This window comes from Scyliorhinus torazame, chromosome 8 (assembly GCF_047496885.1).
Source record: "Scyliorhinus torazame isolate Kashiwa2021f chromosome 8, sScyTor2.1, whole genome shotgun sequence".
In the NCBI taxonomy this organism is placed as follows: Eukaryota; Metazoa; Chordata; class Chondrichthyes; order Carcharhiniformes; family Scyliorhinidae; genus Scyliorhinus; species Scyliorhinus torazame.
The window spans coordinates 246,772,167-246,785,092 of NC_092714.1; the positions used below are offsets into that span (position 1 = coordinate 246,772,167).

The window sequence follows — 12,926 nt, forward strand, 5'->3', positions numbered from 1 at the left end:
GATGTCATAGAATTTACAGTGCAGAAGGAGGCCATTTGGCTCATCGAGTCTGCACCGGCTCTTGGAAAGAGCACCCTACCCAAGGTCAACACCTCCACCCTCTCCCCATAACCCAGTAACCCCACCTAACACTAAGAGCAATTTTGGACACTAAGGGCAATTTATCATGGCCATTCCACCTAACCTGCACATCTTTGGACTGTGGGAGGAAACCGGAGCACCCGGAGGAAACCCACGAACACACGGGGAGGATGTGCAGACTCCGCACAGACAGTGACCCAAGCCGGAATCGAACCTGGGACCCTGGAGCTGTGAAGCAATTGTGCTATCCACTATGCTACCGTGCTGCCCGTAGTTTCTTTCTTTTGGGGGTGCTTGGTAAAGGGTGTAGGGCTGCACTGTTGAATCAGCCAACACAAAGGGACAGAGCATGTGCAAAGCCCCACACATCACAAAACAACAACTTGTGTTTTTCTATTTTTAAGTTGGCAACAAATTTATTTTGAATGACAATGGATGAACTTTTATGAACTTTAAGCAATAAACACATGGTGCCTTTAACATAACCAATCATCCCAAGGCACTTGTTTTGTTCCCTGCAGCACTGTTGCATAGTGGTTAGCGCAATTGCTTCACAGCTCCAGGGTCCCAGGTTCGATTCCCGGCTGGGTCACTGTCTGTGCGGAGTCTGCACGTTCTCCCCGTGTCTGCGTGCGTTTCCTCCGGGTGCTCCGGTTTCCTCCCACAGTCCAAAGATGTGCAGGTTAGGTGGATTGGCCATGCTAAATTGCCCTTAGTGTCCAAAAATTGCCCTTATTGTTGGTTGAGTGGGGTTATGGGGATAGGGTGGTGTGGGCTTGGGTAGGGTGCTCTTTCCAAGAGCTGATGCAGACTTGATGGGCCGAATGGCCTCCTTCTGCACTGTAAATTCTATGATTTTATGATTCTATGATATTTTACATTAAAGGCACTATATGTATGTATAAGTTATTTTGTTGTTATAAGACCATAAGACATAGGAGCAGAATGAGGCCACTTGGTCCATCGCGTCTGCTCCACCATTCAATCATTGCAGATATTTTCTCATCCCCATTCTCCTGCCTTCTCCCCCATAACCCCTGATCCCCTTATTAATCAAGAACCTATCTATCTCTGTTTTAAAGACACTCAGTGAATTGTCCTCCACAGCCTACTGCGGCAAAGAGTTCCACAGATTCACCACCCTCTGACTGAAGAAATTCCTCCTCATCTCTGTTTTAAAGGATCGTCCCTTTAGTCTGAGATGGTGTCCTCTGGTTCTCGGTGTTGTTGATCTTTTGCACTGGTTCAGAATTCAGTTTGCTCAAACTAGAACCTGTCTGAAAAAATGGCCACATTCCCAAGTTGAAATTGCATGTTTCCACTGCCGATTGTACTGAAAGCTTTTCCATGTACAGGTGTCTCCCTCTCACTTTTTTTCCCAGAGCTTAGATCGTTGGAACTAAGCTTTGGCTGCTGATGCCTTCCATGCCTCTGTGGATGGACATCCACATTCTAACTGTACACCCTGCCTAAGAACTTCGTGCAGTTTTCCTTTGCCCCTTACTCAAATGTTCACCATGATTTCAGCGTACCTGTGAAACTATCGCAGTGCCTTCCGATTGCCAAGGGGTCAGTTAAGCATGTCAGTTAAGAAATAAGAGGAAATCAAGGATCACAGGATACACAATTGCAACTGGTTGGGAGCAGACGTCGTCAAAATGTTAAACCCACCGTTGTGGCCAACTTTGGCTGGGAGCTGGGCGCGAAACGAGTGGCAACTTGAAACATGTTGCATGAAGTGCAAGTTGTGGGTTGCACATGGCCTAGTGGTTAGCACTGCTGCCTTATGGCACCGTAGACCCGGGTTCGATCCCAGACCCGAGTCACTGTCTGTGTGGAGTTTGCATCTGCGTGGGTTTCACCTCCACATCCCAAAGATGTGGCCACACTAAATTTTATTTATTTATTAAATCGCTTATTGTCACAAGTAGGCTTCATGAAGTTACTGTGAAAAGCCCCTAGTCGCCACATTCCGGCGCCTCATAATTGAAAAAACTGAAAAATCAAAGTTCAAGTTTTTGCAATTGCAATAGAAAAATGTTGCATCTGTTAGAAAGTAAACTCTGGAGAGTTATTTCAAAGGTTCCCAGACTGAACCATAAAGAGATGGGAGTACACAAATAATTTGGTTGGATTGTACAAATGCTTCAGGGAACCCGCAAAGTGACCATGTGTGGTATGTACCACGTGGCTGCGCTGGGTGGGGACGGGCTACTACCTGTCAGGTGCTCCCCACTCCCGCGCTAAATGATTGACAGCTGGCGGCAGCCAATGGGATTCAAACACATCTACCTCGCCTCCCGCCCACCATCACAACCCCCTCGAACATATTTTAAAAGTTGTCTCCGACCACCAGCAGACGCCTGACATCGGGACTTTATTGGAATTCCACACATTTAAAAATATGAATTAAATTCATCTGGCATCTACCAACGGTGCGGAGAGGAGCGGAAAGGGGGGGGGGCGAATAATTCAGCACCGTCGGCTCATCATTAATATATTTTTGTCACACAGGTTTGAGTGGATTGATCAAAATAGATCTGTTGATAATCAGCTCAGATTGTTACTGCTGAAAGGATTGGGATGTTTAATTTCATGTCCTGTCCTGTTCCCCCTCTCCCCGCGCAGGGAGTGACATGGTTGGGTCCGCCAACCCGGAAGTGGATGTTGACCTCCCAGCGGCTGGATGACCTCTGCCCCCCGAGAGCCGGTGACAATGGGAGCTGCAGGTAAACGGGGGGCGAGTGTGAGAGGGGCCGGGGTGGAGAGGGAGAGCGGCGGTGAGGTACAGGCCACCGGCACCCTCCCGCCCAGCTGCTGGAGAGGGGTTGAGCGCTCGCTGCGGACGTGGCTGTAATCCTCCTCCGCCCCCCCCCCCCCCCCCCCAGTCACTGCTCTGCCTGTCCCGGGCTGAGGGAGAGAGTCCCGGGCTGGGGGGGGAATGGGGGAGGGAGAGAGTCCCGGGCTGGGGGGGGGGGGAATGGGGGAGGGAGAGAGTCCCGGGCTGGGGGGGGGGGAATGGGGGAGGGAGAGAGTCCCGGGCTGGGGGGGGGGGGGGAATGGGGGAGGGAGAGAGTCCCGGGCTGGGGGGGGGGGGAATGGGGGAGGGAGAGAGTCCCGGGCTGGGGGGGGGGGGGGGGGAATGGGGGAGGGAGAGAGTCCCGGGCTGGGGGGGGGAATGGGGGAGGGAGAGAGTCCCGGGCTGGGGGGGGGGGGGGGGAATGGGGGAGGGAGAGAGTCCCGGGCTGGGGGGGGGGGGGGGGGGGAATGGGGGAGGGAGAGAGTCCCGGGCTGGGGGGGGGGGGGAATGGGGGAGGGAGAGAGTCCCGGGCTGGGGGGGGGGGAATGGGGGAGGGAGAGAGTCCCGGGCTGGGGGAGGGAGAGAGTCCCGGGCTGGGGGGGGGGAATGGGGGAGGGAGAGAGTCCCGGGCTGGGGGGGGGGGGGGGGGGGGGGAATGGGGGAGGGAGAGAGTCCCGGGCTGGGGGGGGGGGGGAATGGGGGAGGGAGAGAGTCCCGGGCTGGGGGGGGGGGGGGGGGGGGGAATGGGGGAGGGAGAGAGTCCCGGGCTGGGGGGGGGGGGGGGGGAATGGGGGAGGGAGAGAGTCCCGGGCTGGGGGGGGGGGGGGGGGGGGGGAATGGGGGGGGGGGGGGGGGGGGGGAATGGGGGAGGGAGAGAGTCCCGGGCTGGGGGGGGGGGGGGGGGGGGGGAATGGGGGAGGGAGAGAGTCCCGGGCTGGGGGGGGGGGGGGAATGGGGGAGGGAGAGAGTCCCGGGCTGGGGGGGGGGGAATGGGGGAGGGAGAGAGTCCCGGGCTGGGGGAGGGAGAGAGTCCCGGGCTGGGGGGGGGGAATGGGGGAGGGAGAGAGTCCCGGGCTGGGGGGGGGGGGAATGGGGGAGGGAGAGAGTCCCGGGCTGGGGGGGGGGGGGAATGGGGGAGGGAGAGAGTCCCGGGCTGGGGGGGGGGGAATGGGGGAGGGAGAGAGTCCCGGGCTGGGGGAGGGAGAGAGTCCCGGGCTGGGGGGGGGGAATGGGGGAGGGAGAGAGTCCCGGGCTGGGGGGGGGGGAATGGGGGAGGGAGAGAGTCCCGGGCTGGGGGGGGGGAATGGGGGAGGGAGAGAGTCCCGGGCTGGGGGGGGGGGAATGGGGGAGGGAGAGAGTCCCGGGCTGGGGGGGGGGAATGGGGGAGGGAGAGAGTCCCGGGCTGGGGGGGGGGAATGGGGGAGGGAGAGAGTCCCGGGCTGGGGGGGGGGAATGGGGGAGGGAGAGAGTCCCGGGCTGGGGGGGGGGAATGGGGGAGGGAGAGAGTCCCGGGCTGGGGGGGGGGGGAATGGGGGAGGGAGAGAGTCCCGGGCTGGGGGGGGGGGAATGGGGGAGGGAGAGAGTCCCGGGCTGGGGGAGGGAGAGAGTCCCGGGCTGGGGGGGGGGAATGGGGGAGGGAGAGAGTCCCGGGCTGGGGGGGGGGGAATGGGGGAGGGAGAGAGTCCCGGGCTGGGGGAGGGAGAGAGTCCTGGGCTGGGGGGGAGGGCGGGAGAGACGGTGTGGAGAGGAGCGGAAAGGGGGGGAGGGGGGCGAATAATTCAGCACTGTCGGCTCATCATTAATATATTTTTTTCACACAGGTTTGAGTGGATTGGTCAAAATAGATCTGTTGATAATCAGCTCAGATTGTTACTGCTGAAAGTCCTGGGCTGGGGGGAATGGGGGAGGGTGAGAGTGCCGGGCTGGGGGGAATGGGGGAGGGAGAGAGTCCTGGGCTGGGGGGAATGGGGGAGGGCGGGAGAGGGTCCTGGGCTGGGGGGAATGGGGGAGGATGGGAGAGAGTCCTGGGCTGGGGGGAATGGGGGAGGGCGGGAGAGAGTCCCGGGCTGGGGGGAGGGCGGGAGAGAGTCCTGGGCTGGGGGGAATGGGGGAGGGCGGGAGAGAGTCCCGGGCTGGGGGGAATGGGGGAGGGTGGGAGAGAGTCCCGGGCTGGGGGGGAATGGGGGAGGGAGAGAGTCCCGGGCTGGGGGCAATGGGGGAGGGCGGGAGAGAGTCCCGGGCTGGGGGGAGGGCGGGAGAGAGTCCCGGGCTGGGGGGAGGGTGGGAGAGAGTCCTGGGCTGGGGGGAGGGCGGGAGAGAGTCCCGGGCTGGGGGGAATGGGGGAGGGTGGGAGAGAGTCCCGGGCTGGGGGGGAATGGGGGAGGGAGAGAGTCCCGGGCTGGGGGCAATGGGGGAGGGCGGGAGAGAGTCCCGGGCTGGGGGGAGGGCGGGAGAGAGCCCCGGGCTGGGGGGAATGGGGGAGGGCGGGAGAGAGTCCTGGTCTGGGGGGAATGGGGGAGGGCGGGAGAGAGTCTCGGGCTTGGGGGAATGGGGGAGGGCGGGAGAGAGTCTCGGGCTTGGGGAGGGCGGGAGAGTCCCGGGATGGGGGAGGGCGGGAGAGAGTCCTGTAACGGGGGGGGGGTGCATTCAGTACAATCGTTGCTGATAGCCTCAACGCCACTATCCTGCCTCCCCACTACACTTTGAGTCCCTTGTTAGACGAAAATCTATCTGCCTCTGCCGTAAACCTTTTCAATGACCCTGCCACTACCACTCCCTGGGAAGCAAATTCCACAGACTCATGGCCCTCTTGAGAGAAAAAATGTCTCATCTCTGTGTTAATTGGGAGACCACTTATTCTTTTAAACTGTCCCCTTCTGGTCTCTCCACAAGGGGGGCATCGTTTCAGAATCTACTCTGTCAGACTCTCTCAGGCCCTTCTATGTTTCAATAAGATTGCCACTCATTCTTCTTAATTTCAGTGGATACAGGCCCAACCCATCCAAACTTTCCTCATAAGAGAATCTCCTTATCCCAGGAATCAGTCAAGTGAACCTTCTCTGCACTGATTCCAATTAAATTATGCCTTTCTAAATAAGTAGACCAAAACTCTACACAGTATTCCAGATGTGGTCTCACCAATGGCCTATACAACTACTGTAAAACTTACTACTTTTATATTCCGTTGTCATTGCAATAAATAACATTTAATTTGCCTTTCTAATTACTTGCTGTACCTGTACACTAATTGTGCAAACTCCACATGGACAGTGACCCAGAGCCGGGATCGAACCTGGCACCTCGGTGCCGTGAGGCTGCAGTGCTAACCCACTGTGCCACCGTGCTGCCACGGCTGAATATATACTTGCGCAATTTGCTCATGACACAAGATGGGAGGAAAGTAAGCTGTGAAGCAGACATAATGGTTCTGCAAAGGGACTAAGTTAGATTAAGTGAGTGGGAAAAACATTTTTAGATGGAGAATAATGTAGGAAAATGTGAACTTGTCCACTTTGGTAGGACGTATACAGAATCAGTATTGAAATGAACAGAAGATTGCAAGATTCTGATATACAGAGGAATCTGGGTGTCCTGGTACATGAATCACAAAACATTCTCCCCGTGTTTGCGTGGGTTTCACCCCACAACGCTTGTGATTCCAGTGTCCCGGATGGCTTCATCTGCAGAAAGTGCACCCAACTGGAGCTCCTCACAGACCGCCTGGTTCGGTTGGAGCAGCAATTGGATGCATTTAGGAGCATGTAGGTGGCGGAAAGCGTCATCGATCGCAGTTATGTAAATGTGGTCACACCCAAGGTGCAGGCAGAGAAATGGGTGACCACCAGAAAGGGCAGGCAGTCAGTGCAGGAATCCCCTGTGGTTGTCCCCCTCTCTAACAGGTATACCCCTTTGGATACTGTCGGGGGGGGGATAGCCTGTCAGGGGAAAACAGCAGCAGCCAGAGCAGTGGCACCACGGCTGGCTCTGATGTTCAGAAGGGAGGGTCAAAGCGCAGAAGAGCAATGGTAATAGGGGACTCTATAGTCAGGGGCACAGATAGGCGCTTCTGTGGACGTGAAAGAGACTCCAGGATGGTATGTTGCCTCCCTGGTGCCAGGGTCCAGGATGTCTCCGAACGGGTAGAGGGCATCCTGAAGGGGGAGGGCAAACAGGCAGAGGTCGTTGTACATATTGGTACTAACGACATAGTCAGGAAGGGGCATGAGGTCCTGCAGCAGGAGTTCAGGGAGCTAGGCAGAAAGTTAAAAGACAGGACATCTAGGGTTGTAATCTCGGGATTACTCCCTGTGCCACGTGCCAGTGAGGCTAGAAATAGGAAGATAGAGCAGCTAAACACGTGGCTAAACAGCTGGTGTAGGAGGGAGGGTTTCCGTTATCTGGACCACTGGCAGCTCTTCCGGGGCAGGTGTGACCTATATAAGAAGGACGGGTTGCATCTAAACCGGAGAGGCATAAATATCCTGGCCGCGAGGTTTGCTAGTGTCACACGGGAGGGTTTAAACTAGTATGGCAGGGGGGTGGGCACGGGAGCAATAGGTCAGAAGGTGAGAGCATTGAGGGAGAACTAGGGAATAGGCACAGTGGGGCTCTGAGGCAGAGCAGACAGGGAGAATTTGCTGAACACAGCGGGTCTGGTGGCCTGAAGTGCATATGTTTTAATGCAAGAAGTATTACGGGTAAGGCAGATGAACTTAGAGCTTGGATTAGTACTTGGAACTATGATGTTGTTGCCATTACAGAGACCTGGTTGAGGGAAGGGCAGGATTGGCAGCTAAACGTTCCAGGATTTAGATGTTTCAGGCGGGATAGAGGAGGATGTAAAAGGGGAGGCGGAGTTGCGCTACTGGTTCGGGAGAATATCACAGCTGTACTGCGGGAGGACACCTCAGAGGGCAGTGAGGCTATATGGGTAGAGATCAGGAATAAGAAGGGTGCAGTCACAATGTTGGGGGTTTACTACAGGCCTCCCAACAGCCAGCGGGAGATAGAGGAGCAGATAGGTAGACAGATTTTGGAAAAGAGTAAAAACAACAGGGTTGTGGTGATGGGAGACTTCAACTTCCCCAATATTGACTGGGACTCACTTAGTGCCAGGGGCTTAGACGGGGCGGAGTTTGTAAGGAGCATCCAGGAGGGCTTCTTAAAACAATATGTAGACAGTCCAACTAGGGAAGGGGCGGTACTGGACCTGGTATTGGGGAATGAGCCCGGCCAGGTGGTAGAAGTTTCAGTAGGGGAGCATTTCGGTAACAGTGACCACAATTCAGTAAGTTTTAAAGTACTGGTGGACAAGGATAAGAGTGGCCCTAGGATGAATGTGCTAAATTGGGGGAAGGCTAATTATAACAATATTAGGCGGGAACTGAAGAACATAGATTGGGGGCGGATGTTTGAGGGCAAATCAACACCTGACATGTGGGAGGCTTTCAAGTGTCAGTTGAAAGGAATTCAGGCCTGGCATGTTCCTGTGAGGAAGAAGGATAAATACGGAAATTTTCGGGAACCTTGGATAACGAGAGATATTGTAGGCCTCGTCAAAAAGAAAAAGGAGGCATTTGTCAGGGCTAAAAGGCTGGGAACAGACGAAGCCTGCGTGGAATATAAGGAAAGTAGGAAGGAACTTAAGCAAGGAGTCAGGAGGGCTAGAAGGGGTCACGAAAAGCCATTGGCAAATAGGGTTAAGGAAAATCCCAAGGCTTTTTACACGTACATAAAAAGCAAGAGGGTAGCCAGGGAAAGGGTTGGCCCACTGAAGGATAGGCAATGGAATCTATGTGTGGAGCCAGAGAAAATGGGCGAGGTACTAAATGAATACTTTGCATCAGTATTCACCAAAGAGAAGAAATTGGTAGATGTTGAGTCTGGAGAAGGGTGTGTAGATAGCCTGGGTCACATTGAGATCCAAAAAGACGAGGTGTTGGGTGTCTTAAAAAATATTAAGGTAGATAAGTCCCCAGGGCCTGATGGGATCGACCCCAGAATACTGAAGGAGGCTGGAGAGGAAATTGCTGAGGCCTTGACAGAAATCTTTGGATCCTCACTGTCTTCAGGGGATGTCCCGGAGGACTGGAGAATAGCCAATGTTGTTCCTCTGTTTAAGAAGGGTAGCAAGGATAATCCAGGGAACTACAGGCCGGTGAGCCTTACTTCAGTGGTAGGGAAATTACTGGAGAGAATTCTTCGAGACAGGATCTACACCCATTTGGAAGCAAATGGACGTATTAGTGAGAGGCAGCATGGTTTTGTGAAGGGGAGGTCGTGTCTCACTAACTTGATAGAGTTTTTCAAGGAGGTCACTAAGATGATTGATGCAGGTAGGGCAGTGGATGGTGTCTATATGGACTTCAGTAAGGCCTTTGACAAGGTCCCTCATGGTAGACTAGTACAAAAGGTGAAGTCACACGGGATCAGGGGTGAGCTGGCAAGGTGGATACAGAACTGGCTAAGTCATAGAAGGCAGAGAGTAGCAATGGAAGGATGCTTTTCTAATTGGTGGGCTGTGACCCGTGGTGTTCCACAGGGATCAGTGCTGGGACCTTTGCTCTTTGTAGTATATATAAATGATTTGGAGGAAAATGTAACTGGTCTGATTAGTAAGTTTGCAGACGACACAAAGGTTGGTGGAATTGCGGATAGCGATGAGGACTGTCAGCGGATACAGCAGGATTTAGATTGTTTGGAGACTTGGGCGGAGAGATGGCAGATGGAGTTTAATCCGGACAAATGTGAGGTAATGCATTTTGGAAGGTCTAATGCAGGTAGGGAATATACAGTGAATGGTAGAACCCTCAAGAGTATTGAAAGTCAAAGAGATCTAGGAGTACAGGTCCACAGGTCATTGAAAGGGGCAACACAGGTGGAGAAGGTAGTCAAGAAGGCATACGGCATGCTTGCCTTCATTGGCCGGGGCATTGAGTATAAGAATTGGCAAGTCATGTTGCAGCTGTATAGAACCTTAGTTAGGCCATACTTGGAGTATAGTGTTCAATTCTGGTCGCCACACTACCAGAAGGATGTGGAGGCTTTACAGAGGGTGCAGAAGAGATTTACCAGAATGTTGCCTGGTATGGAGGGCATTAGCTATGAGGAGCGGTTGAATAAACTCGGTTTGTTCTCACTGGAACGAAGGAGGTTGAGGGGAGACCTGATAGAGGTCTACAAAATTATGAGGGGCATAGACAGAGTGGATAGTCAGAGGCTTTTCCCCAGAGTAGAGGGGTCAATTACTAGGGGGCATAGGTTTAAGGTGAGAGGGCAAGGTTTAGAGTAGATGTACGAGGCAAGTTTTTTACGCAGAGGGTAGTGGGTGCCTGGAACTTGCTACCGGAGGAGGTGGTGGAAGCAGGGACGATAGTGACATTTAAGGGGCATCTTGACAAATACATGAATAGGATGGGAATAGAGGGATACGGACCCAGGAAGTGTAGAAGATTGTAGTTTAGTCGGGCAGCATGGTTGGCACGGGCTTGGAGGGCCGAAGGGCCTGTTCCTGTGCTGTACATTTCTTTGTTTGTTCTTTGTTAACCCAAAGATGTGCAGGCTAGGTGAATTGGCCACTCTAAATTGCCCCTTAATTGAAAAAAATGAATTGGGTACTCTAAAAAAAAAAAAATTTTTTTTTTTAAAGTATATATTCAGCCCCTTCACCCAGATCATTGCCTAGATTGTAAATGGTTGAGGCTCCAGCACTGATCCACTCTCCACCTGTTACATCTCGCCAACCTGGAAATTGCCCATTTATGCATCGTGCCTACTTAGTTAGCCAATCCTTTAACCCTGCCAACATGTTTGTGGTGTGGGAAATCTCAAATTTAGCTTCTGAAGAATTGGCACTTCCATTTCCAAATCTCTCTTTCTGTTCAGTTTCACTATCTTTTATTTTGTTCCTATTGTCGATCGGGAAGTGATCAGAAGTGGAAGACCTTCAGTGTCATTATGGGGAGTGATGGAGTGATACATGTTTGTCTTCAATTTGTGGTACTTTACTGCTATTGAGGTGTTCACATCAGTCAATTCTGCAGACGCTTGTGATTCAAGCAAGCCCTTGCAATGTGCTGTCCTTATTGAACTCATAAACCCCAGAGTTAATATGCCTCAATTTAATGAACATTATACAAAAAAGACTTTGTGTAATCTCTCTTTATCTTTTACTTAATCTGTATTTCTCTCTTTGCGTTTCAGGTACAGGGACTCTGTTCACCTTGGCCTTGCTGGCCGTTACTCAGGCCATCACCCTTAAGCACTATTTGTCAAATTCTGATATTGAAAGATTAACACAAACTTTAAAGCAGCCTTATTCTAATTTGGAGAATGCCTATTACACCATAGTAGGCTTGCAAAAGCTTGGGAGTCAAGTACCAGATGAGCAGGTGAGCAGTTGTAAAAAGAGAATGTATAACTTAACTAGATTTCACTAATATAAGAGGTCATATTGATATAAAACCTTTAACATAATGAAATAAAACGCATTGTGTCAAGTGACCAAAGGCTTGATCAAAAAGGTATATTTTCGGGAGCGCCTGAAAGAAAGAAAGTGAGGTAGAGAGGTATACGGTGGGGATTCCAGAGCCTGTGTCAAAGCAAATGGAAACGCGGTCACCAATGGTGGAATAATTAAAATCAAGAGGCAAGAATTGGATGTAAAAATATCTCCGAGCATTGTGGGGCCGGAGGAGATTACTGCGGTATGGAGGGGCAAGGCCATGGACTAATTTTAAAATCAAGACTTTGCTTGACGGGAGGAGCCAATGTAGGTCCGCAAGCACAGGAGCGAGTCACGTCTAGAAATAACAAAGACATGAATGAGGTTTTCAGCAGCAATTGAGCAATGACGAGCAAAGTCGGGCAATGTTGCAGCAGAGATAGAAATAGGTGGTCTTAATGATGGTGTGAATGCAAGGTCAGAAGCTCCTCAGATTGTCTTCCTTATCGACTTAGTTTCATCATCAGGAGACACTGGGTCAGATGTGCAGTTGGATAGGTATTCTGGATTTAGTCAGAACTCCGCCATTGTCCACTAATTTTAGGTGTTCCTATTCTGCACCATTGCTGCTCCTGAAGTCAAAGGCCAGGAAATAGATTGTCTACCATCTTGTATTCAAAGAAATTGAGACGACAAAAAATGTCTTTATTCTGGGGCCATGTGTGTCACTGGCAAGGTCAGCATTTATTGACTACCACAAGGTGACCTTGAGAAGTTGGTGGTAAGCCCTTTTGGACCATTATAGTCCATGTGGTGAAGATACTCCAGAGATGTTCAGTGGAGAGCTTTCATGTTTTTACCAAGTGACCCTGAAGGAACAACAATATATATACAAGTCGGAGTGGAATGTATGTTGGAGGTAATGTTTTTTTCCACGTACCTGTTGTCCTACCTGTTCTAGGCACAGGCAGTCGCAGGTTTGTCGTCAAGGTGCATAACCAACATGAGTTACACAATAGTGTATTTGGTACATTATTTAGTACATTACCTGAAATTGTATCGACATTTTCCTGTACAATAGGCAGTTAGTTATTTCAGAACTTTCAGTAATGTGATGGGCGATTTGTCCAAAAGTTGGAAAATGAAATATCTCTGATTCTTTTGAAATAACCTTCGCGCCAAAGACCTTGCTTGCTTACATATTTCCCCCACCCCCTAAAATGTGGCTAGTACAGAAATGATGACAGCTTTCTGGGAAAAATAAGGGAGACTCCAAAGGTAAAGAGAGCTTTGAAAGTTTGCAGTTCAATGTTTAAGGGAAAACGGATCAGCCTGAAGAAAATGACATTTTTCTTTGGGCTGAGTTTTGCAGCTCTAGCCTCTTTTACATGTATTGACAATGCTGTTTTAACTGGTTGGTCTATTTTAATTTGTTTTCTTAACAATGTAAGGATTAGTGTTGAGAGAATGATATCTGATTCACAGAATCACACCGCAAAATTTTAGAACCATGTTGCCTGGATTTCGTTTCCATTGTTTTCTTTAAAAACATATAAGCAATTAATACTATTCTTTGTTGATTCTTAAATAGAAAGAACTATA

At 51.7% G+C, this 12,926-nt stretch overlaps 1 protein-coding gene across 2 annotated transcripts in view; it reads left to right on the plus strand.

Moving 5' to 3' along the window:
- The first annotated feature begins 2,709 nt into the window (after nucleotides 1-2,709).
- The window catches only part of LOC140428504 (dolichyl-diphosphooligosaccharide--protein glycosyltransferase subunit 2-like), a 75,496-nt gene continuing 65,279 nt past the window's right edge, over nucleotides 2,710-12,926 (plus strand). For both annotated transcript variants that reach the window (XM_072515057.1, XM_072515058.1), the window contains exons 1-2: nucleotides 2,710-2,810; nucleotides 11,084-11,271. In XM_072515057.1, coding sequence (XP_072371158.1) covers nucleotides 2,768-2,810; nucleotides 11,084-11,271 — 231 coding nt within the window. In that variant the 5' untranslated portion in view covers nucleotides 2,710-2,767. The remainder of the gene's footprint in view (nucleotides 2,811-11,083; nucleotides 11,272-12,926) is intronic.